Here is a 26,976-nt window from a genome sequence, read left to right on the forward strand (position 1 = left end):
ACAAGAAGTTCAAGAACAGATCAAGAGAACAAACGCTTTTTTTCGATTTGGTTCAGTTCTTATCTATATTTGAGCCATTAAAGGATGCAAGAAGAAGGTGAGCTGATGAGTAAAGGCATCAGCTAACAAAGACTAGAAATGAGAGCGACACATGCGGGAAAATCCCGTGCGCACACTGTTGATATGGATTCGTCGTTGTCGGTCATCAACGCTTACTGAAACCCAGCAAATTTAGGTTCTAACGAAAGATTTGGAGAATGAAACACGTTTTGGGTGATCTAAGACAGCATCATTGTTGGGAGCTAAATATTTGGGGGAGACGAAGAATCTACTTCTTATGAACCAGAATGTCCGAAGGGGTCTGTCTGTAAACACGGTAAAGTTTTGCATAATTACAAGCTTCTACCCATTTCACATTTAAATTACTAAAATGACCCTTGAAGTTAAGGGGTTTGTCTTCAATTAAGCATCTTCTGCTTATCTAACATCACATACAACAAAACCTACCAGATGGCTTCTTGGGACCATTACGTGGTGCGCATGCATTAGTGTGGGACCTACGAATTTACGATTCTTTTTAATTCAATCTACGAAATCAAGTGCTTGTTAGCTTATATAGGTTGATGTACTAAACTCTACAGTCTACACCAAGTTTCGCTCTCTTGAGCAATTAAAGCAGGACGCCATTACTGGCATAGAGTTCATACACGTGGTTATACATACAGGTCCGGTTCGTCATTCTTTAAATTAAGGGTCTTAATTTGGGTCCGGAATCGGATCCAGATCTTCTACCGTCGAGTTGCCGGGCAGGACCGTGTTGCCAAGATATGGTGTCGCATGCGATGATCGCCTTATCCATGTCTGAGTGCCTTACCCGAGTGGAGGTAAGGCAGCCATTGCACACCTCACTGTGTCTTGGCAGCACGGTCTTGTCAGACAGTTCGACAGTAGAGGATCCAAATTGGAATCAAGGATTATCCTAACTGAATGGTTAAAACCCGACACCTACTCATTCTGTAGGCCCCATTAGGTTAGGTTGGAATGGGATTGTTGGGGTGGAATTGTTGTACCAACTTTCTCACTTTAATGGATTAGTAGGGCTTTTGGTTAATTGGGATAGGAATTTGGGTAGACAATCTTACTTTTCTTTTGACCTACCATTTCTCCCACCCCACCCGTTTGCAAAATCCAATGTCGCTCTCCTCTAGCCATGGTAGGAGCTGGAGGGTCCAACCCAGCAAAACAAGGATGGTTTGGGTCATTTCACAGGTGAGACCCAAGTGGGCCCCCTATGAAATGACCAACCCTCTGTTTTTGGGTGTTTTTATTGGGTTGGACCCTCTAGTTCTCGCCATGGATGGAGGAGAGCCAAATCCTACAAAATAAAAGAAATTAAAAATAAATAAATAAGCCAAGACGAGAGAGCTTATCTACAAACATACTTTCAGGTTCTATTTTGGGATATACGAAAGTAAAAAATAAAAAAATAAAAATCTAATCATGGGAATCCTGCTGCTCCTATACACGAGAACCGAGTAGGGATGGGGTTCCCCCTTAGTCTTTCTCCACCAGAGAAACACACAAGCTTCAAAGGCCGACAATCTTAAAGGCCACGAACACTAGCCCTCACTCTTTCCTTTGGGATCAATTTGTGGACATTCTTTTTTTTCTCTAGGATTTAAAAAGAAATAGATGATCAGAAGAAGATTCAACCCCAGAGACTGAACGTCCAAGATCGTTGATTAAGTCCTCTTGTGTTTAGGGGAATAATAACCACCCTAGACGATAGAACAGAAGCAATGAAAGGGGAAAAATGGGTGGAATGCCTGATTGCAGTTCTCTCGAATGACTTGAGTAAAAGAGTCGAGCTTCTCCATCAGGCTTGACTACCTCGAACCCATTCGATACCAGCTCTGGTGTGCAAGAAGGGCTTCCATCCTCTCTCTCTCTCTCTCTCTCTCTCTCTCTCTCTCTCTCTCTCTCTTATCTCCTGGAGATAAACAGTGACACTCCCAACCCTTTACCTTTCCTGTCTTTCTAGGATTTTTATCCTGTCAAGTGCGGTGCACTACCCAGTGCACCACACTTGAGAATCCAACTGTCCACCCAACATTTGAGAAGATAAAAAGATACCATTGCCCATGTTTTACAGTTGGATTCTCAGGTGTGCATTGGGCAATGCAATGCACTTGAGAGGATAAAAATCCTTCTTGTACCCCTACTACAGGTGAGTCCCACGCATCAGACTCTCCCACTCCACTATCGCCTCTAAACAAACAGGGGTTACTAAATGGGATTGTGGGAGTTGATTTTGGGATCAACTATTAAATGGGATGAGATGGTTCTGAGACTGGAAACAACCTCTCTGCGAAAGCAAGGGTAAGGTTGCATACATTATGACCCTCCCCAAACCTTGCAATGGCGGGAGCATCGTGCACTGGGTACACCCTTTTAGATGGTCTTGAGATTGGTTTCCCAATGAGTCGAGATCCAAAAGACTAATATAGAATTGGCTGGATTTGAAACCAAAACCACTAGAAACTGTTTAAGAAGCGTATTTAGTTGTGGGAAAGAGAACACTACCACATGGCCCCTATGCCCAAACACATGGCCGTGCAAAATGACCATCGGGCCCTCAAGAATTTCTGCCTTTCCATGGGGACGCGATGGTCATTTTGTGTAGCCCTATGTCTAGGTGTAGGTGTCGTGCGCCACACGCAACTAGGTAGCATTCTTTCTCCCTTTAGTTATTTAGGGTTACTCAACATATCAACAAGGCAACAATTATCACTCATATAAGGGTTATATTGTAATTATAAAGAAAAAACGAGGGATATTGTTTACACCCTAAAATTACCAATTGATTGGTAATGGTGATGTAATCTGAACAATAAACAAGATCAGTCAGGAAGCCGGATCCTCTATGAAAGAGACGAGTTAGTGGGGCTAGGACGGTTACAACTACAAGGTGCCCAATATTTAACACCACTATGGGTAGTGGTTATCAAAAGACACGTGGAGCTAAGCAGCTTCTATAACTCCCAAGGAAAGGCGATTGGATAACTCCCACAGAAACATTACCCTTACAAATATAAATATCAGGACTCAAGAAGTGAAGGGGATCTCTTGATCAATCAAACAACCCTTTATTTATATATCTTTACTTTTCTTAGTGTAATATTTTACTTTCTCTTAGTGTAACTCTCATCTTGACCATTTTGGTCAACTTATCTATGAAGTTCTTCTTTTGATTTCCCTCATTGGTATGTTCTTTGGATGTACTAGCATCAAAATGAATAGAACTCTTGATTCTCTTTCAATCCACTACCTGGTTTTGTGATTGTTCTTTTCTTCAAGCATTGCAATTTGGTCTTTATCTTTTAAAGTCCTTGGAGCAATTGAGGCAAGAGGAGGATCCACATTGCCTGTTTAGAAGTTAATCATATAATTTCTCTTAACTTTGAGTCTTGGAGACTTTGGCATGCCCGTATTCTTTATCGCATATCATCCATTACAATTGACCGATCAAACGTAGACCGATTGCTTGAGTGATTGGAAAAAAAGCCAGATAGATATATTTACTTATGATGATTAAAATTATGAGATTCAAGTTCACGGCTCACGATTTAGATTTTCTTTCTAGTTATTTGGATTTAGTAGTTTGAAAGTGTTTTGGTGACTTAGGACGTTGCTGGATATAGAAGATGTTCATTTGAAAATTTGGGGTTTGAATTTGATTTGATGTTTGATGATTTAAAAGTATGACATTTGTTTGCTGTTTGAGTTTATGGTTTTTTTAAGACTATTTGAGTTTTTAATGTTTAAGAATTGACATATGATTAATTGCATACTTAGGAATATGTATTCAATTATTTGTATGCTTTGGGAAGTTATTTGTATATAGAAATTTTGGACTTGTATTTGGAACTTTAGGTGCCCAAAACAATTAAGGATCTGGAATCGGATCATCCCGTTGTTAAATGACATTGGGTCCTAGTTTTGGGATGTTTAGTAAATGGGATTGCTCCCCTTGCAATTGGAATCAATCTAAAGAAACAAAATCATCAGCATAACCTTACACGGGCCGCCCAAGCCCTTTGATGTATTCTTGAATACCGGCATAGAGAGAACGAGCTCATGTTTGAAGATGAAGATCCAAGAGGATTCGTATCGTGCCAAAAAATGAGTTAGCTAACTGATTCCATAGGAATAGAATGAAGAACCAAGACAAATTAACAAGTAAGGAACTGTCCGATTATCCAAGATCGTCTCGTTTGACACCTTACATACCATCTTTTGATTGAAATGGTTTGACTAAATCTTTATGTTGAAAATTTTCTCAGGAGTCCAATACTGCTAGAAAAGTGATATAATTATGTATAACGGATCAAAAGGGTGTTCAATCGATCCCTGGAATGGCTGATCCAACCCAATACCTATTTAAAAACTGCAACTCCATATATTTTTTGGGCAAGAGACTATTATTTGGTCATGTATAGCCCCTGCACCAGCCCAGGGCCAATGAGAGTATGCGCATGGGCATAAAAATTAAAAAAAAAAATTTCATAATATATATATGTGTGCAGATATCGGTTAGACCGATGCCAATCCAATTTCTAATGTCTTTAATAAATATTCAATATTATTACACTTTTTTATTTTACTAAATATCATTAAACATTCAGTGGATAACATAGCACTTACATGGCACATTATACTGTTACGAGAGAGTTTTTTTATAGAAATAAACCAATATTATAAAAAGCTAGATAGTGTATGCATCACATCATGGTCCTTCCAAATAACATTACTAAAACCCTTCAACAACTTAATCGCATTAAGTAAGTTCTGAAACATCTCCCATTGCCGTTTACTAGCCTTTGCCTTAGAGAAAAACTAAACACCTACTGTGAATCCGTTCACATTTCCAAGGAGTCACACCCCCAACATCCTTGACCATTTGAAGCCTTGGAGCAATCCCCTGGCCGTGGCCTCCACATTGTCTCTTGGACCACCAAAATTCATCCATCTAAAAAACAAAACCCTTATGAAGAACAAGAATAGAAACTGATAAATCATAAAAATAACGGCCTATCGATGGATGACACCTGGCTGATCCTAAGCCGAGTCTAACCCAAAAAGAACCAGAAGCCGGCTAATCGGAGGGGATAGGTCAAACAAAAAAAGGATCCCCTCATGGTCGACGATGCAGCCGAGTCCTCATCATCGGCAACATTGTCGAGTCCTCGTGGTCTGCAAGGTGGCCAAGTCCTCCTGATCAGAGACAAAGTTGAGCCCTCGTCATCGGCGGTAGAGACCGAGCACTCATGATTGGTAACAGGGCCAGATACTCATGATCGGCAGTAGGGCCGAGCCCATATGGTCGACGATGTGGCCGAGTCCTCCAGATCGGTGACAAAGCTGAGTCCTCGTTGTCGGCATGTGGCCGACCCCTGCATGATCAACGGTAAGTCGACCCTCCTCACTCAGAGCCCCTAATGAGCCCTACGCATTCATGGAGTAGAGCAGACGAAGACACCCGAGACGCCCCTGAGGCCGAAGGGTCAGCTACCCCGAGCCGAGCCCTCCAATGAGGCGGCAATCATAGTTCGGCTAAATCACGGAACCACATCAGCACATTCTGACAATCACGAGGTACGCTGAGTCAGCCTTATCCCATAATGGGATCGTATCACACTCAAACAAGGACTCTTACCAAGTGAAGAGTCCCCTTCTAAATATGACTCTGCCTGTGGAAGACTCCTACCAAAAATAGGACTCTTCCCATACGAGGACTCTTCTCCACTGCCCTATCCTAACTCTATAAATACCCAGGTATGAAGCTCAAACGCTCATCTGATTTTTGCGATATCGAACTACTGCTAGAAGGGAGACCTGATTTAGGCATCAGGGAGTCCTTGGCCGGAGCCACACCGGCTCTCTTTTTCTCACTCGATTTTTTGTAGGTTCATCCCAAGTGGATCAGACCGGAGGTTTCCAGATGCAACAAAAACCTAGCCAACCTCACTAGTAAACTAGTCAAAATCTCCAACAACCAACAACACTACATGAACCGCAGTTAGGCTATCGATGATTCCATGGAACTTAGAGTGTTATAGAAAACACACTAAAAAAACACATTGTGTACGGGTAAAAGAATTTACAATATTTTCTTGTGACAAAGGAATACGAATAATGTCACACCCTATGATACAAATTTCATTCATCGGGCAAGAGATAGGGACACAAAAAGGATGGTATAGTGGGGATTCAAGGGTCAGACAAGATTTTAGTAGACTTGTTGTTCCCAATTTAAACATAAACAAATTTTCTAAGAATATGTAAAACATTTACTATATTGTTTTAGGATGAAAATCCTCTCTTTTTTAGAACCACATCATCCAATAAATTTCTTGAAGGAAAATATTTAACCTTAAGAACTAAAGCCCAAATACTATCAACTTTACACAATAGCCTCCAATCCAACTTGGTTAGTAAAGTTGTATTATGACACCTAGTTGTCCTCAACCCCAATCCCCTGGGACACACATCTTTTCCTAGATTATTAGGTGACTCTTTCATTCAATGCCAAAAGTAAGCATAGATAGAGTCAAGCTTACAACAACAGACACTTAGAAAGAACCTAAAACAAGACATCCAATAGGATGGAATAGCAGATAACACCGATTGAAACTACACATTATGACCAACAAAAGTCAGATGTCGAGATTTCCATAAAGATAAACTCCCTAAACCAACTGCATTAGATTGAAGGGGGGTGGGTGGGGAAAGAGATTAGTACCTAAATAAAGGGCTTCTCTAGACATTTGTTGGATTCCTAAGATTCTACTTAATAACCATTTATCACCATTAGGTTATCTAGGTCTTTTTCTTTTGTTCATCTCTTTTAAGCTTCCCATGATTGTGTAAAGGAAGCCCATCCCTTGGCTTCGTGTGCTTCTAGGTCTTGTACTTCTTGGGTTTGGCTCTTTGAGCCCTCTCCCCCTTTTAGTTGGAGCTTCTCTTGTACTGATTTTTTGTTAATAAAATTTGTAGTTTCTCATATTTAAAAAAAAAAAAAGACATGTTTACCATTGGAAAAGATCCACATTTATCATAAGGGTGCACATTCTCAAGCCAGAAGCGTATCTAGGCGTAGACTTCACCTAGACACATGGGGCGGAGTTTGGGTCATTCAGTGGGCAGATTGATCATTTTGCCCACCTCCAATGTATTTGGGCGTTGGGTGCAGAGAACTTTATCTCTTATCAAAATTAACTTTTTGACATGACAACTGAAAATAATTCTAATATCAACTTAATGATCAAATATCATCCATAATGAACAACAAAACAAAAAAGGTAACATCAGAAAAATAAATGCAAAATTTCATGAGGTGATAGCGCCACCTTGATGCCCTTGATAATGTTAAAACTCCTATACACATGAAGGAGCCGAGATAAAGCATCCACAACCGTAATGAAAATATACGAAGTTACGGACCACAAGGGCATCCTTATCTAATGCCCCTTGATGGATCGATAGAGCCAAAACTACTGTCCTCTAACTTGATAGAGTAATTTTCTACAAAAAAAAAAAAAATACAAAACAAAACAATTTAAAAAAAAAAAAAAACCTTGATAGAGTTTTTTCTACCCAAAAAATAAAAAACTTGATAGAGTACGATACATAAAAAATATCTCAAATTGATTCCAATGAAGGGTGTATGTTGTACCTATTATGACAAAAATGCCCTTCATTCGCTATTTCAAGCCATTTGAACGGGAATCTAGGTTGTAAATGTAAAATTATGTAATTAATAGTTGAAAATTCCTTTTTTATCCCAAATTTTAAGAAGTTTTGAAAATAAAAAAAAGGGTAATTGAAAGAACAAGGTTACATCAAGGGTTTTAAAAATCTAGAAAAAAAAAGATTTGGATTGATCTAGTTCAGCCCTAAAATCGATATATTAAAGGCATCTAGTGTTCTTCCATATAGAATCGGCCCAAGCCAAATGTGCAGAATTAGGATCGATTTGATCCAAATTTAAAACTCAAGAGTTACGTGTTCTAAATTCACCAGATGTCAGACCGAGCCCAATCCAAGGCCTAATGAATCAGGGGTACAACTTTTAAAAATCTAGGGGCAAAACTGTCCGATTTGAGTTGATACGAATCGATCCATATGATATCGTATCAATTTCCGGGATAGCCGATACCCGATCCGATACCTTGGACCAAATCCACGTCTGTGAGCTGCTCTCTCCAGTCTTCAAGTTTCTTCGCTTTTTAAACCCAAAGATCCTAGCGGAGAATACATGTATCCAAACGGAGAAGTGTCGCCAGTGTACACGCAAGTCAACTCGTTCGCCTGTTTCTCTTACAAGTTTCAATCGCGTCTCTCGCTGTACTGCGACTGTCCGAACTACGATGGGGAACCGCAGCGCTGTTCCGATTAAGGATGATCATCCCCAACCAGCCGGAGCTGGTAGAGTACAAACCAACATCAACAACGTGCCGCCGTCTGAAGAAAACTCCTCTTCATCGAATCGGCACAAACGATGGCCTCCGCAGCCATCGAACATCCCCCGTCCTCTCTCCGTCACTGGGCGCGTCCTCGGACGTCCGATTGAAGATGTGCGATCCACATACGTTTTTGGGCGAGAGCTTGGGCGAGGTCAGTTTGGGGTTACCTATCTAGTCACGCACAAAGAAACCAAACAGCAATTCGCTTGTAAGTCGATAGCTACTCGTAAGCTGGTGAATCGTGATGATGTCGAGGACGTCCGCAGGGAGGTGCAGATCATGCACCACCTGACTGGCCACCGTAACATTGTGGAGTTGAAAGGGGCTTTCGAAGATCGACACTCGGTAAACTTAGTGATGGAGCTCTGTGCAGGTGGAGAGCTCTTCGATCGAATCATTTCCAAGGGGCATTACTCGGAGCGAGCTGCCGCTGCATTGTGTCGGCAGATGCTCACTGTTGTTCATTACTGCCACTCCATGGGGGTGATGCACCGGGATCTTAAACCGGAGAATTTTCTTTTCCTGAGCCCTGATGAGGACTCACCGTTGAAGGCAACGGATTTTGGCTTATCAGTCTTCTTCAAGCCTGGTAATAATATCTTCTTCTTCTGCTTACGTGGAATTTGATTTTTAGTTGTTTGTGACTCTAGTTTATTACTATTTGTTTCATCAAATAGCTGATGAGTATCTCGTTGTCACTCAACGATTATCGCTAAAATATGTCCATACTCTTTGTCAATGTTTTGGTTCTGAATCTCGTTTAAGTAAAGCTTGGTTGAGGAAGATTGCAAAGTTATCATCAATATTGCACATCGTGTTGAAGATTTCCTGGCAAAACTGTGTTTGTGATGCTACTGTATTCCGAAGTAAATGAATATTTGCATTTGAATGTGAGAGACTGCGGCTGTCTGATCATTGTGCTGCACTGAACTGCAAGTTAGTGTTTAACCAAAAAGAAAGAAAAAAATGCAAGTTAGTAGCTTCAATGCCATCAGACTGTTCCACTTACATCCCTAGATCTGGATAATGTAGGAGGATAAATTTAGTCAGGATTCTATCACTGATGATCTTTATATAATTTTCCAATGTACAATAGGAATTAGAATAAGTTAACAGTTAGGATAAAGGTAAGAAATTTCATCGTTTGTCAATTTTTGGCTCATGTTCTTCAGTGGGTTTATCATCACCTTTGTTCATTGTCAATAGCATTGCTGCATGACATTGTGCACTTGTAAACTAAAACTAACTAACTTGAGAACTACTGATTGTTGTAATGTATTTGTTTGGTAGCCATGAATTCGTTCCATTTAAGGTCTTGAACTGATAAGAATCCATCGTTGGCTTCCCGTATATACACTTTGGTCTCTACATTTGTATTCGGCCATTTTATTGGATATCTTGTGGATTATGAAACTCCAATCAATGAATGAAAATTGTTCTAAAAGGGTTTATTTTACAGCATCCCAAGTATATTTAATTTGAAAAGTTGCCAGATAAAGAACTCATTATTTGCTGGAGTTGTTAAACTAGATGATTAATGATTCTGATAGATGGGGTTTATGTGATAAATATTTCTTCTCAAGAATTTAGTTGGAATTTAAGAATTAGAGGGGTGCTTGTGTTAAATAGACTCCGAGGGGCCTCTAAGAAAGTCTTATATTCTTAAGCAGTGGCATGGTAGCAATTATGAGACATTTATAAAATCCACAATATCCGTATGTCTGCTAGCCATGGTAAGAGTCAGATAAATGTATCATACTTCTATGTGTTCATTCTAATATCAATTTACACCATCCTACAAATTAAATTTTGTGTATAAATCATGCTAAAAGATTTCATCAAGAATTGCCGTCAATGAAATGATTAATACTTGGAAGAGTTTAACTCAGCTGTAAGGTAATTATGACTATTATTTTCATTCAGGCCAATAGCAAGCACCCTTGTCAAATGCCTGAATGATTAATATTTCTTTTATTTATCTTCTGATGGCTTTGCAAATTCTATCACTGCAGGGCAAGTGTTCAAAGACCTTGTTGGAAGTGCATATTATGTGGCTCCAGAAGTGTTGAAAAGAAATTATGGAGCTGAGGCTGATATTTGGAGTGCCGGTGTGATACTTTACATTCTTCTTAGCGGAGTCCCACCTTTTTGGGGAGGTATTTGCTTCCTCCCTATTACTAAATATAACTACCCCCCTTCTTCTTGGGGTTGGGGCATGTGCAAAGTAATATGGCTTGCCAGTTAATTGTTACAATGACGATCAGGTCCTTCATCCATTTCTCTCTTTTCAGATGTTGGATACCACTAAATGATTACCTAAACAGTTTAGATTTTGTCTCTTTTGTTTTTGTCTCCCCCCACACCCCCCCCCCCCAAAAAAAAAAAATAAAAAAATTCAGAGAATGAGCAGGGTATTTTTGATGCTATTCTACGGGGGCATATGGATTTCTCATCTGATCCTTGGCCTTCCATATCCAGCAGTGCCAAAGATCTTGTGAAGAAGATGCTACGGTCTGATCCTAAGGAACGGCTTTCTGCAGTTGAAGTTCTAAGTAAGCTTTCAGCCTTCATATTACAAATATGCACGACAATGGTACACATTTGTCTGATGGTGTTAAGGTGTCTGATACATTTACATGCACACAAGGTTTAGGATACATGCAAAATACAGTTTTGAAGCATAAAACACTATAAATAAGAAATATGTGAAATATATCATGTATAAAGAGGAGAACAATGTATTGAAGGAGTTAAAAGAGCTAGGGGCAGGCCTAAAATGACGATAGGAGAAGTTGTGAGGAAGGACATGCATAATATAGGTCTAGTACCAAGTTTGACCTCGGACTGAGCCTATTGGAGGGCAAGGATCCATGTGGCAGACCCCATTTAGCTGAGAGTCTCCTGACATACTGGGCTGTGCCTCGTTCCACTTACTTACATCTTACTTTTTTCTTTTTATTTCCTATTTTTCATTTCTCATCTCATCCCCCATCCCTCTTTTCCCATCTCTTCATCCCCCTTTTATTTAAATCTCAGTTTTCCCTACTTGTTTTGTATGGATCCGCGTAGCCGACCCATTAAGTTGGGATGAGGCTGAGTTTGAAGTGGGGAACAATGTACTACGAGACAAGTGCATTCAATTGATTCTGTGTAAAGGATGAAGTTTCTTACTTGTACTAATACCAAAAAAATGTCATTTCAGTTTGGGGAAGATTTAGGGTTTAGATGCACACCCCATTGCAAAAAAAGAAAAAAAAAAACCCAGCTTGATGCAATCATTCAAGTTGTTTTTCACTAGCCTAGTGATCCATTGCAAAAAACGAAACTAAAATCAATATTCGAGCAAATGATTCAAAGTTTTATTGCAGCTTGTTTAATTACCAAATGATGATGAAATCAACACTACTAGAGTTGCTTTTGCCAGTAGAAACAAGGAATCAAGTTGATTTTTCCAAAACAATTGATTACAATGCTTTACAGGAGCTCTTGGTAAGTGTTTTGAGTCATTGATCGAGTTATATATTTTAGAAGAGATGTATCAAGTGTATCAATAAGTATCTAATATATCGGGTCACATATCGTTCCTATACAATTAATACTCTTTTTAGGTATCATATCGGTACCCTAAAAATAAGATACGTATTGGTTAGTATCGGCAGATACATTAAGATACTTAAAACCTTGCCTGCACATATGTAGTAAGTATCTACTAGCAATGAATATCGTTTTTGATAGACATTATAATATCTCAACTGATATTATATTTTCTTCGCATAGTGTCAATGGGAAGAACCTGTCTTCGACAATCCTGCATATGATATATATGCGGGTGAGAAATGTCCAACCATTACCTGGGCTTTCATCAACCACATTGATCTGATTGGGCCATAATTTTCATCCACTCTTTCATAATTCTTGGCAGTGGAAAGAAAATAAAATGAGAAAAAAGAAAAGAACAGAACTATTGGAAGGGTTGTTGATATGATGTCTTTGTCCGACTTCTTCACCCTTTTTATCTTTACTTTGCATTTAGTTTGTTGATATTCTTTCCCCTCCCCCATTTTCTTGTTTTTTTTTTTTGGGGGGGGGGGGGGTGGTCTTTGAGACTTGGTTATATCTTTAATGGATGCATTCAGCCCAAATCCCAACCGCATTGTTCCAATCTAAGTGTGTCAAGTCTCTTGATTGGATGCAAAGAAAATCAGGTCAATTTTCACTGATCATATCTCCTTGGTGGATTGGAGTTTAATGCTTCCATTATGTATGTACCATATATGCGTGATAGGGTGTTGAGGTCATTTCTTCTTGAGAATACCCTAATCCTCATTTAAGAAAGATATGCATACCTTTGTTATTTGTCTGTCATTCTGTATTCGTTTCAAAGACCTTTCTCAAATCTGTACAGTTTTGTTTCATGATCTCGAATATTTATGTGCTTGTGTGTTGACTGGCACATTCTTTTGTAACTATTTGCGCTTTCTGGATAGAGGCCTAAAGTTTGACTGCTGAGAATGAAATACAGACCACCCATGGATGAGAGAAGATGGAGATGCATCTGACAAACCAATCGATATTGCTGTCTTAACTAGAATGAAGCAGTTCAGGGCAATGAACAAACTGAAAAAAGTAGCATTGAAGGTGGGTATTGTTAGGTTGTGTTCAAATCACATTCCTACCCTTGAAATCTAATTAGAGTTCCATGTTATTCTGCTTCCAGGTGATTGCAGAAAATCTCTCTGAAGAGGAGATCGTGGGGTTGAAAGAGATGTTCAAATCCATTGACACTGATAACAGTGGAACTCTCACTTTTGAAGAAATGAAAGCAGGTCTTCCAAAACTTGGTACCAAGATTTCTGAGTCTGAAGTGAGGCAATTGATGGAAGCGGTATGATCTTGGTCTTTTTATTTTATTTTTATAATAATTTCAAACAAGTTACATTCAAATTCAGTGGTTTTCCACACCTTATCTAGGAACTGAGCACGCCATGATAGGACTGGTTTTCATGAGCTTCGACAAAATCTCGCTGATATCATACACTTGACCTGACACATCATTGTTCTGGAGTGTTCAATTGTGGGCCACTTATCGGATGAGTGGTGGTTGGAAACACTTTGGTTGGAACACCCACCTAGATGTTGTTAGATGTATCTCTGTGTCTTGGTTGTCCACTGTTTTTCACCTAGATTTTTGGGTTGGTCATTAATGAGTACCATGTGTGAGGTTTGTGCTAGGTGTGCAACTTGGTTCAAATCAACCTGACCTGAGCTCAAGGTGTGCATGGATGTTTGCACCTTGGTTGATAAGCACAAACTTGAACTCGATTAGGTTGGTTTTGGATTGAGGTATGTTATGTAGGCATGCTGGCTATTATGTATTTGTCTTTTGGATTGATGTTTATATTGTTTCATTGATTATCTGAGCAACTGGATTACCAGTTAGTGTGGTTGTAATCTTGTGGGTAATCAAATCACTAAATGAATTTTTTCGGATGATTAGTTTGCTTGCAGGGTGTTGTTTCTTCCAGGGAAAACCAAAATTGCTCACAGCTAAAAAGACTTGGAATTGTTGATTGGGACACAATGCTTATTTGCTTATTGGTTTCTTTTGGGGTTGACAGTTAATATTTTAGTCTTTGCTCGTAGTTGTCTGTTGTCTCTGGTGTTTTGTCAGCTCTATGGTGTAATGGTAGTTTTTTGGTTCTTCCCTTTGCTCTTTCAGTAACTACCTTAGGAAAAGGTTGTGTGTGTGGTCATCTCTTAGGTAGGTGGCATCTCCTATTTCAGCCATATGGACAGATTCTGTTGTTGATCCAGACTCTGAGATTGGGGGGGGGGGGGTGTTTCCTCTGTTGATTATGTCTATTTCCTCTGTCCATGCCAGTTTGCAACCATGCGTTGGACTTTCTCCCTCACTCCCAAATGTCCTTCACCTCCTCCCCCAACTTAAAAAAGAAGGAAATAAAGGGGGAAATGAGAATATGGATACTAAATGTTTAAAGACATTAATTAGTTTCATGATTTTTTACATGTTAGAAATTAAGTTACAAAATTAACACCTTTTCAGGCTGATGTTGATGGAAATGGGACCATTGACTATATTGAGTTCATAACAGCTACAATGCATATGAATAGACTGGAGAAAGAAGACCATCTTTATAAAGCCTTCGAGTATTTTGATGAGGACAAGAGCGGGTAATCTTTCCCTTCCCCAAAAATTATTGTTTTGTTTGTTTTTTTGTTATCTTAACCATATGAGCGACTAAGGATTGTTTTGGCGGTTCTTCCTCCTCCCACCCAAAAAACAAATATGTAGGTACATCACTATGGAGGAATTGGAGCAAGCCCTGAAGAAGTATAACATGGGTGACGAGAAAACTATAAAAGAGATCATTGCAGAAGTTGACACAGATCATGTATGTCCCATTGACTTTTATTATGTTTGCCCCCGCACCATTCCCCCCTCCCCCCCCCCCCCCAAAAAAAAAAGAGAGAGAGAGAGAGAGAAACCCTGGATTAGTTTTTGAATTAGATGCTGGTTTTAAGCACTGCCTTAGGTAGCATCTGCAGTGATGAACATTTTTAAGAAAGATAACACGAAGGCCTGGTTTACACACTCAGTAGTGGTTGATATTTTTGGTTTATAACTGTATCGTCTTCATCATTTAGAAAGAAAAATCATAATGTACCCAGAGGTGTCTAAAATTAAAATTGTTGAGTTATGGCCACTGGCAATATAAAAAATTCCCCAAAAGATTAAAGGGGAAATGAAACCAATCATCATTAAGGATGACTACAAAAATAGTTTGTCTAGAAATTTCTTTATTTTGCATTAGTACATGATCTGGATGTTCTTAGATACCTATTACTCATCCTTTTTCTTTCTGAAACTATTTGTTCTTTTGATGAATTGTTATGCTTGGAATCATCTCCTTCATTCATGAAGGCAGATAGAAAGCTAGTGGTGCATAAAGGCCCATTGCTATTAGGAGGTCTCGAGTTCAAGTCTCCTGGTTCACATCCTACATCCCCCCCTTACCTAAAAAATAAAAAATAAAAAAAAATAAAAAAAAAGGGCAGATAGAAAGCTAACAACCTTTGAACTATTAGCCCTATAACGTTGAAAATGACACTTTTACTGGTTGGTTGTAGCCATCCATTTGGAATAAGTCAACATTATTATTTCTTCATTGTGAAAAGAATTGTTACAAATGCCAACTATTGAAAGGATGTTAATTGTGCTTTTTCATGAAAGAAACTAGCAGAAGTTTCACTACTCAAATGGGTTTTTTTTTTTGTTTTTTTTTTATTTTTTAACTATTTCTTCAATGTTTTGCAGGATGGAAGAATTAACTATGAAGAATTTGTAGCCATGATGAGAAAAGGGAATCCTGAGTTGGTCACTAACAGACGTCGCAAAAACTTTATAACTTAGTCAGTTTTTGCTTTGGTGGTGCTTACACTCAATCTACAGTATCCCAGCTTTCACAAAGAAGGAAAACTAAAAGTTTTGGGTCGTAAGAGTTGATGACCATGGAGGATTATGATGAGAGATAATATAGGATGTATTCTTGCGTTCATTTCATGATCATGTTCGCATGTTTATCCCACATCTGTGTGACTCTCTTTTTCTTCATTTTCTAGGCTAATTTTGTTTGTTGTAACACAACTAGGGTTTACCCAACAAGAAATATAATCTTTGAAAAAAATGTAAAAAGGGCTTGTTGAATTTTGTCCCTTTGTTCCAGTTTGGGCTATATTAAGAACTTGCAGCGTTTGGGAAGCTGCAGTATACTGAGGCCGCATCAGGTTATGGAAGTTCTGGACCAGGATTAAAGAGGACACTTGAGAATGATAACTCTTGTACTGGAACTTAGCCCTCACTTTCTACTGTTTTCACTCTCTTTCGATGTTAGTGCTCTCTATTCTTGCTATTAATCATTTTCTTCTCCTTATTAATGGATTACTAGACTATATTAGACTTATGGGAGTGGCTCTCACATCCAACACCATTTCTTTTCTCCTGAAGATCAAACCATTAATTCATGAACACAGCGGGTTATGATTTTTGGAGTCAATTGTAGAACATGTCAAAGACAATTGACATGTTGATAAAAAAAAAAAAAAACCTGACTTTTGAATTAGTGGCATGGTTGCTTCTAATGCAAAAAAGATTATAGATCTCTAAATCATGTTTGTGATGTGCACAACTTGAATTTGCTTATATGTTAATTTATTTTACTCTAATCCATAAGACAGCTAGTCAACATGGAACTTGATCTTTGGTTTAAGCGCTGGATACTCTGGAGGAGAGACTTTCATCTAATCAATTCTATCTAGTCCTTCTTGGTGTGTTGCCTTATGCCACTTGATCGGAGAACCCTATCTATCCCTTTTTCTCTTCTGGGAAAAGGAATCGCATAATGCCAGTATGCAGATTCTTGCGCACCTTATCACATCCCATCAGCCAGTATGTAGATTCTTGCGCACCTTATCACATCCCATCAGCATCCATGGATCTCACACCTTTTTTTTTTACGATAAATGCTCCATATTGAACGATTCGTCAACCACCCCCTACTCATGCAAAACTGCACTTTACTTCGTGTAAAAATCTTTTGCCTTCACCCTTCTTTTATACATAAAAATTTCATAACGTACCAAAACCATCAAACAGCTTGACAGCTAATGTTTTATTTGGGGTGGGGAAGGGAGAAAAAGACCTTGCGAAGGAAATGTACAAACCACTGGTTATCACCTGCTGCCCCAGGCCCCCAACTCCCTTGTGTAGAAAAACAAAAAATGGAGAAAGAACAAAAAGAACGATGGTGTGGTCACAACTCACAACTTACAGTTAGCTGGGTGAGAGTAAAGGCAGATGCATCTGCACGTGATAGTTCATGAGAAGATTATTCGAAGAAATTATCACACAAAATGGACTAGAGAAATCAAAATATTAGGTTCCCGTTGGAACTTGGCCCCGCCTCTACGCTTAGGTTAAACTACCATCAGTTTTGATCTCTCTAACTAATCTGTAACCATGAGGATTTTGTTTCCTTCATCATACAATAGAAGTGGTCCTTTTCATTAATTATAATTAAATAATAATATACTCACATGCTTCTTTTTTTTTAACTGAATTTTCCTTAAGCCATGGAGCAGCAGGAAGTCCTTCACCACTTGGATAGATGTTTGGGAATCGTGAAGGATATTTTGGACCTTCAAAATATGAGGAAGGAGTAATAATGGGTGAACCCTTCGTCGTATAGTTTAAAAAACAAAATAGTATTGAATGAGGTGCATCGGCTCAATATCGATACATGCTCGATCTTGTATCGATGGAACAGTTCTACTTGGGGAGGTAAATATGTCCAAAAAATATTTTTTTTTAAAATCAAAATTGAGGTCAAAACCGTCTACGCTGGCTCAATATGACTGATCCGTATCAGTATTGGCATTAACCAAGACTATTACGAATCACAATACTGTTTTCAAAGCCATGCTTATGCTTCACCATAGATCAAGGAAAACTTTCCCCTTTTCCTTTTATCTTTGAAAATTACAAGGCCCATTTTTTTTACCTAACTACCAAGTAGCACCCAATTCCTTTTCTCTTATTTGTTTCATATCCTAAATCCTAATGCTCTCTCAAAGTCCTAACCAGGGTTTTAAAATCCGGAATGGAATCGCTAGATCTGGCTGATCTGGATCAGTTAATTCCATTCCAAAATCTAAGGTTAAAGGCAACTTTAGGCCGATTCCTCACCAATGCTTAGTGATTTCTCGATTCAATCCAAATCGGGATGAGCCGGAACCAATCCGGATTCGGGTCCGGATCCAGGTTTTTAAACCCTGGTCTAAGTCTTTAACACTGCTTTTTACGTTTTTACTTTTTACCGTCGTGATAGGTGAATGCAATTACCGTTTTTCGAGCAAATGCAGGTACTCTTGCTTCCTTGTCACTTACGCTGATCGAAATCGTAAAGGTTTATCCACCCAAGAGAATAATAGGCACGCGCATCTTTAGTTTTCCAGGAAAGGTATCGCTAAAGTAGGCTCGATGCACAATACCTCTCTGCTTTTAACACTTTGTCTAGTGTCTTGTGTTTAGTCACGTATATGTTACCCCATGCCCATTGGGAATCTGGATACTCTATGCCACCACTCCGTGGTCCTCCATGTGCCCTCCACTCATAACTCGTGAGCCTGTTTAGAAGAATCCTAATCAGAATAAACCTTGTAGGAACCACAATTTAATTCGGTTCGGTTTAATCGATTCGGTGTATGTTTTAAGGAAAAAACCGAAAAAGAAGACTACCAGGGTCGTCAGGCAGAATGACGTCTACACCTAGACATAGGAAGGGTGAAATAAAAAATCCCACCCGTGTTTGATACTCTTGTGGTGCTCTCATTGACCTCACACTAATGCAGGGGCCACACAGTCTCGCAATGATCCCTTTCCCATATTTTAATTGACGAAAACTTAATTGGTTTCGAGTAATATGATTTATTATCAATTCAATTGCAATTTGTCTTTGTATCATTCCAAATGTTCCAATAGTCTGTAGATCATTGACAAAATGGTTTAACCCATTAACGTGTTTCAAAAATTAATACTCTCTCGAATGGGGCTAGGGTTAAAAACTCGAAATCGAAATGAGAATCAGTCTCAATCAATTCCAATTCGATCCAGATCCACATCGATTGGAATCGGCTTGGAAAACCCTAGTACAAGAATGTAGATGTTAGGGACAAACCAATTCAATTGGGTTTGATCTAATTTGGATAGATTGGAACGGTATCGGCTGAATTGGGTCGATCCGATTTTTAATCACTGAACCATTGAACCATTGAACCATTGGTCTATTATCATGGGGCACTATCAAGCTACTAGGACCCCATTCATCCATTCTCATGGAGCTCATTGCTGCTTTTGGTCTAATGCCTTTGTCAATGTCAGCACAGCAACCACTAAAAAGGAAAAGGAAAGCACAAGACAGAGAGAGTTGCAGAATCAGGTCCAGATAACTTTCTTTTCCGACCTTCGACCATAACTTTCTTCTCACTAGCATAGTAGTTACTATCAGGTCTCCTCCCCTACCTAGATGAAAAATGTGATCTCCATAATTGCCTAGAAACCGTAGTTGAGGAGAAGCAGAACCAAAGAGATCGAGCAAGCTCGAGAAAAGTACGTTAATGGCGAGCTTCCCCATCTCCAGGTACTCTTTCTTCGTCGTATTTCTCGTTTTCTCTTTTGTAACCCTAGCTGTGAGTCTGGATCTCTCTTTTTCACTCAAAAGATTCGACAAGGGTCGAAACTTTGATTCCAAGGTCGCTCTGTTCGGTGATGCCGAGGTCGTTGACGGTGGTTCTTCGGTTAAGATTACTCGTTCTTCAGTTTCGAGCGCTGGGCGGATCATCTACAGAAAGCCCATTAGATTCATCGGAGGAGAACGAAGAAAGCCAATGTCTTTTTCTACATACTTTTCCTTCTCGATTTCGCCGGAAGATGGTGATGGCCTTGCTTTCGTCGTTCTTCCGACTGGTTTTCCTTCGGATTTGTTCGATGGAAGTTCCTTTGGACTTACTCCAGGACTGGAGAAGAGAGGAACAAGAGTTCTGGCAGTTGAGTTTGATACCTCTATGGATACTAAGCTAGGTGATCCAAATGGAAACCATGTTGGGATCGATTTAGGTAGCCTTGTGTCTGCGCAAGTAAAAAATGTTTCTTCCATCAATCTAGTGTTGAACAGTGGAAGGAAATTGCATTCGTGGATCGATTACGATGCCAGTACCAAAATCTTGGAAGTTAGATTAAGTAAATCTGGTGCTGTGAGACCTTCTGTTCCACTGATTTCTTACCGAATCGATCTATCAGATATGTGGAAAGAGGAAGAGGTGTTTGTGGGTATGAGCTCGTCAAGCGGAAATTCTTCTCAGACGACCAGTATCTATTCCTGGAGCTTCAGTTTAAGAACTGTACCGCGTTGGCTACATTCCCAACCAGCAGATCCTCTAGTCTATACAGAGCCAAGTAAACCTCCGATAATCCAGAAAAAAGGCTCTTGCCTGTTAAGGATTCTTGCTGGATTAATCTTCGGAACTGGTTGTGGAGCTCTGGCTGCGTTCATTGTTATGTTTGTTTGGACAATCTCTGTGAATCGGCGTCAATCGGTAGTTCCAGTGGAGTATCCTGTGCATCCGGTGGAATTTGCATATGAAAAGATTAAAGTGTTTGTACAAAAACCCACCAAAGATGGTAACAAATAGAGGGTTTTGGAATTTTTGGTGGGACTTTGGGGCTCTGATGTTCTACTTCTTCTTGTAAATTCATCTTGTAATAGGCTACTTGAATTTCTTCTATGTTGATGTGTTGTTTTAATCTAACAAGTAATTTAGTTTCTCGTTGATGCAGTGTATTGTTACATAAATCTTTGATTGGAAATGGATTTTTATTTTACAGCTTTATCTGTTAATAGATAAGCCTCTGTTTATCACAGCCACTTTGTTCAGATTTAAGGAGTAATCAAGATTATGGATATTGGTGTTTAAGCATTTACTTGTTTATGAGATGTAATGTGGTGCCATGAATGGGTTTGATTGAAACTTTCAGAGCAGAGATAAAATTTTCCTGCACCCAGTTCACAATCCCCTTCTAGGATTTTGGTATATTCCAAAATACCCTCCTGATACCCATTCCCACGCCTGGATCACCGTGGGTGGACGGAAACTCGGTCCTTAAACTTTCTGGTGGTTTTGCAGGGGGAAATCGAGGTGATATTTTGCTTCCCCCCCCCCCCCCCCAAACCTTGTGCTGCTATATTTAGCTTCACACTTGAAAACAACATGGATTTAGTGCATGGTATCGGATCGGGGATCGGACATCGGCCATCCTGAAAACTGATATGATACCTATATGGATCAGCCTGGATTGGACAGTTTTGCCCCTGGTTTCCTAAATAGTTGGGTTCTTAACAGTTTTACCCCTGGTCCGCATTGTTGATCAGTAGAAAATGAAATTTATAATGATGCAGAAAATAATGGAAATTGCAAATAAACATTCACACAGTGCACAGTAGAATTTATGTGGTTTGACAAGATTACTTACGTCTACTATGAAATGAAACCTGCTTCATTAACAATGGAGAATGGGATTACAACCGCTAATCTATAGCATATAGAAAAAAAATCCTTGTGACCAATATATAGCAAAACTCTTCACCGGAAATCCACTAATGCAAATGATAGAATACAAGGCTTCATACCCCCAACATGATCCACCAATACGGGATCAACAAGGTATTGGGATTGCCCAATGCCAATATTGAATTTGGATCGATCTAGGAACCGGTACCGGTACCTTAATCCATGGAAAGACAGGGATAACAAACATGAGCTTTCATGAAGGTTTGGCGTTTATGGAAGGATGAGTAGTAGCCTGTGTATGAAATGAAATAATGGTTGGGGCCCCGGGGGCACTAGACTAAAGCAATTGCCATCGATGAAGATGGACCCTATGATTGAGAAAGGCCTTCACCAAAGTGACTCATTTTTTTAACTTTCAGGAAATTTCCAATTGATCTTCAAACTCGCACTGCTCTTCAATGAGGAAACCGAGTTTTCTTCCAGCTACTGTGAATGATATTTTCTTATGTCATTAATGGGGTGGGATAGGTGTCATAATGGTTTGAGGGGTATTCGGACCTTCAACTCCCTTAATGAGAAGGAAAAAATCTGAACTATAATTAAATAGAGATATACTGAGCTAAAAGAGGCTTGTTGAATAAGACTTATGGAGAAAATTTTTCTTCATCGCGCATGATCATTCACCACAGCATAGGTTCACAAACCCTTATAGGGTTTTAATGTTTTCCTAGAAATACATTTGTGATACCCACCCGCCCCATCTGAAGCCGTATGGTCAATAGATTCCCAGTCACCATGGATGTAGGGAAACTCGGTCCTAATACTTATGTGTTCGGACCTTCTCCACAATGGCCGACAAAGAAGTTCATGGCTTAAGGGTTAGCATTATGCCATGAACAATATATTTTCCCTTTGCCACCATTATACAGTTTTGTAGCATTATGTCAAGGACTCAAACTTCTCCCTCCACAATCCCACATTGATGAGCTTTTGGAGAGGGTCTTGGGCTTACAAGTACGAAGGTTTCCTCTCCCTAATGAATTTTTATCCTCTACTGTCCCCTCACATGGGTGCGAAATGATGATTTAACCATCCCTTAGGCAGTGTGTTTGGGCAGGGTGGTTAAATCGTCATTTCGCACCCATGCGAAGGGACAACACTCTGCTGTCCGGGCAGCGGACAGCAGAAGATAACCATTCCTCTCTAATAGGTGGTTTTTTTTGGGGATGTTTGGGTCGGACCGTGACTTGTGGTATCTGAGGCCCAGCAAACATATTAACTAGTGAGGCTTGTAGAAGTCACACCCAACAGTGGAGTTCAAAATTTTCTTCCTCACCTTTTTCAAACCAATGTGCATTCCAGGTAGCACACACCCTCCCCCTGACGGATCCAGATCCTCTACGGCGTGCTGCCCGTAGCGGCTTGAGCGGCACAGACTAAGCCGTGCACGCAAAGACCGCCTTACCCCTGCCTAAATGCCTTGCCCCAGTGGGGGTAAGGCGGTCATTGCATGCGCGGCCCAGTCTGCACCGCATAACCCGCTACGGGAAGCTGTGCCGTAGATGATCTGAATTGCCCCCTAACCATGCGAGTTCCGTTGTATACAAATCGTGAGGCATTCACTTAGTGTGGCCATTGGTTTGACAGGAGAAATGGCAATATATGCATGTGGTGTATAGATGTTTACCCCCAAAAAAAAAGACTGAGTTTTCCTTCAGCCATGGGGAATGAGAATTCATTCGACATAGAGCTAAAGAATAGGTGCAAGAGGATATTCGTAGGCTGTTTTGGAAATTATACTAAAACCTTATAGGTGTTTGTGAAATCTAGGATGGATAGAGTCGTAGAGAGAGAGAGACGGCTGTTTGGTGGTGACTACCCAAGGAGTTAAAATTGGAAAAATGATTGCGTGGCAGGTATTATTTATTTGGCAAGGGTAGAACCTTCCTACGGCTCGGTAAATTTGAAACAGTTCCCCCGAAACGGTCTGGCGGGAACTAAAATAGAATCGTCGGCAAGGCCGGAATTGGTATTAGCTATTCCTCTTCTCATCTGTCTTGAGTTGTTCGTGGAGCTTTTCCTATAAAATCCAGACTCGGCTCTTCGTTAGTCGTTTTTGAAACTAAAAGGTTTATTGAGTTGTTCGTGAATCCAGTCTCTGCTCCTCTTTTTTTTTTTTTTTTCTTTCAATTTATTCATGGGAGAATGCAGAGTGATCTGATCTCGAAGCTCTCCAATCTATATTCGACTGATCTTCAATTGCTTTTGCTGAGAGTTCGAACGCAATTAGATAAGCTTGCTTCCAATACCTTATTCTCTGCATTTATTAGTTAATATAGTCTTCGTTGTTCTGTTTTTTATGCTTCTGATTTTTCCTTTAAATCCTTTCCTCGTTTTTAATTTAAATATACCGCGGATCCTAGTGTTGTGTGAAATTTCTGCAAAAAATTTCTTGAATCCTAGTGGATCTGATTGCTTTTAGCTGGTTTTGCTTCGTTCTGAATCTCTGATTGTTATTTCTTCTACGTAGTTGAACTATTTTATCTAATTTCTTGATTGATCCAACATGATCTTGTTATGGAACTTCTTGGCTTCCACGAACCCCAATCTCTCCACGTTTTCACCTGCACCTTCCACCATAAGTGGCTTATTCTAATAACTGATCTTTGATGTTTATTATGTAACTGCAACTTCCGTCCGTCGTCACTATCGATCTTCAACATTTTGATTTTTGGAGCTAATAAACTTTTGACGAATAGCATGAAGTAGATCTCCGAAATTCTTTATTGTTTGTTATCCTTGATTAGTCGATAAGTTGGAATAATTTTAAACTCAGTTCGATATTGCAAACTGCAAGCGAGTAATTATTGGAAGAGCTATTTACTGATATTTGGATCATGCATCTCCCCCGTCCCCCTCTGTTTCTTATTCTCAGTACCACTGTTTATACACCGAGCTTCTGTTTTTTGTTTGTTTTTTTTTTTCCTCTCCTTATTTGTCTCGAACTTTTCCTGTTTTAACTTTTAAATCGATTCACATTTGCTCCAAAAGGTAAAAATTTGGCGTTTATAACTCCTCTCTTCTTGTTTTTAATGGATTAGATACCAGTTGATTTTGTGTGCTGTAATCTCTTTTTCGCTTAGAGAGTTTAATTCTTTCTAAATGATGAACTTATATTATATACCCTAGAAGATTAACAAGCGTCGCCATTCAAAAATTTGATGCGTATACTGCTGACTCCCAGTCCTATTATGCCTCTTTTCTGTTATGAAATTGCATTTCTTGTCTTACAATTACTATTGATTGTCAACTACCGATTCAATGTTTCTTGTGAAGCACTATTATGACGTTTTGATCTTTTTCTTTGTCTGAAACATGGGTGACAAGTGAGACTGCGTTTGCATTCAAATTTCTCACGGGATCTGTTTCTCCACTTCTTGCGTAGTACTCTACTAATCAAGGCTTCCAGGGCGACATAGGAAGACGAGACAATGGAAAATGTAAAGGTATAAAGGAGAAAATATATAGGGAGAAAGTTTTCTGTCCGGGAGTGTGGCCTACGTCAGCAGTCCCATGTTTCTATCTCTCTCCTCATTAAAACAAGGGGGCAGAGCTGTCTTTTCATATGGGGAGGAGAGATAGATTCATGGGAGTGCTGGCGTAGGCCACATTCCCAGACAAAGAACTTTCTCTCATATATATATATAATGGTTTTGTTTTGTTCTTTGGTTGTGCCTCTACTGTTGCGCTTGCGGGCCAGTCAGCTTGATCTCAATAAATGAATACTATGCTCTTTGAGTGGGAGGGATTTTTCCGGGCTACGCTTTTTAAGCCCCGCCCTCCCTGTGTGTGTGTGTGTCTCTCTCTCTCTCTCCTTAAAATATCTACATGTGGACCAGGGTTTTAGTAATGAGACCGATACCGATCCAAATCGACTGTATCAGTTTGGATCAATTGATCCGGATCGATCGTATCATTCTGATCCTCTTTGTTTTCATTTAAAATTTAGTTTTTCCTCCCATTTTTATCCCTCTTCGTATCAATCCACCGATATGGGATTAGTCAGGGATTGATATCGGTCTTCACCAAGAGGATCAATACTGATAAGAATCGATCAGATCTGATACTGATTCCTCAAACCATGGTGTGGACACGAACACAATAAAGCATCAATCAGTCAAATAAACCTTGGATATACTTCCAATCTACTGTTCAACCACACACTCACCCCACCTCTGTGAAAAAAAAATATATATTTATAAAATAAGGGAGAAAGTTCTCTATCCGAGAGTGTGCCTATGCTAGCACTCCCATGAGTCTTCCTCTCTTTTTTCCATATGAAAAGATACTTCAGCACCCTTGTTTTGAGGAGAGAGATAGACACATGGGAGTGCTGGTGTAGGCCACACTTCTGGAATTAAAATCCTACTAGGATGCTGTAGTTGAAATTGCTGACTATCTCCATTGGATGATAGGTAGACCCTATCTGACTTCGCCATATGCCAAAATGAGGTGAACAAAATCCATAAAGTTTTTTCAATAACCACGTTAAGAAAAATTGGACTCATTTTAAGGAAAAAATTATTCTAACATGCTCTTCTAGAAGTAGATTAGCATACCTTGTGTTTTTAGTGATATGGCAATTCTAATTGTTTAAGAAATGTTTTGGATTAGTTACATATCAAATTTTTTAAATCGCGATTAATATTAACATATGCTCCCATTCCATGTATGCCCATGCACTTTGCAGTAGTCCCTATTTTTATTCAATGCCTCCTTTTGCACCTGGTAAACTTGGATTGAGCTTCAGGTGAATATAGGATCTTTGGGTCCTCTTGTATACAGATTTCCAACCCTACCTGAACTGCCACATTGCAATTGTTGGAGGGTTCTTTTAAAGTAATTTTAGTTCCCTTCCTTTCATTCTTCCAATCATAGCATTAAATTTACAGATGTAAAGTGAAAGAGATGTCTCAAAATAAATAATCCAATCGAGATCAACCCAATTAGAGTTTCATTTGAATTACATCAGTAGTCTTCTTCAACTATGAGCTGCAAATAACCACATGCTCACCAATCTCCTGGTTCAATCCCCCTCCCTAACTGTCATGCAAAAACGCAGAATTAACTTCCGTCAAAGGAAAATTTCTCAACATTTAAAGTTGAAGACATTCTTTGCATCTGTTGAATCTTAATCAACCATTGCATTTCTCTCACAGCGTAAAAAATCAGAGGATGAGATCCTGACAATGTTTGGGACAATTGTACATCACGCCATCACTATATGCCTCTGGATCCTGCCATGAAT

At 39.4% G+C, this 26,976-nt stretch overlaps 2 protein-coding genes across 2 annotated transcripts; both read left to right on the forward strand.

Moving 5' to 3' along the window:
- The first annotated feature begins 8,429 nt into the window (after positions 1–8,429).
- Positions 8,430–16,305, forward strand: LOC122655576 (calcium-dependent protein kinase 1-like). Its single transcript, XM_043849798.1, has 8 exons — positions 8,430–9,114; positions 10,538–10,681; positions 10,925–11,077; positions 13,048–13,163; positions 13,243–13,410; positions 14,590–14,717; positions 14,839–14,938; positions 15,862–16,305. The coding sequence occupies exons 1-8, from the start codon at positions 8,430–8,432 to the stop codon at positions 15,955–15,957; spliced, it is 1,590 nt and encodes a 529-aa protein (XP_043705733.1). The 3' UTR covers positions 15,958–16,305.
- Positions 16,306–19,616: 3,311 nt separating this feature from the next.
- LOC122668819 (L-type lectin-domain containing receptor kinase VIII.2) lies at positions 19,617–20,930 on the forward strand. Its single transcript, XM_043865362.1, has one exon. The coding sequence runs from the start codon at positions 19,719–19,721 to the stop codon at positions 20,790–20,792; it is 1,074 nt and encodes a 357-aa protein (XP_043721297.1). The 5' UTR covers positions 19,617–19,718; the 3' UTR covers positions 20,793–20,930.
- The last annotated feature ends 6,046 nt before the right edge of the window (positions 20,931–26,976 follow it).

The sequence above is a fragment of the Telopea speciosissima genome, chromosome 1 (assembly GCF_018873765.1).
Source record: "Telopea speciosissima isolate NSW1024214 ecotype Mountain lineage chromosome 1, Tspe_v1, whole genome shotgun sequence".
Lineage (NCBI taxonomy): Eukaryota > Viridiplantae > Streptophyta > Magnoliopsida > Proteales > Proteaceae > Telopea > Telopea speciosissima.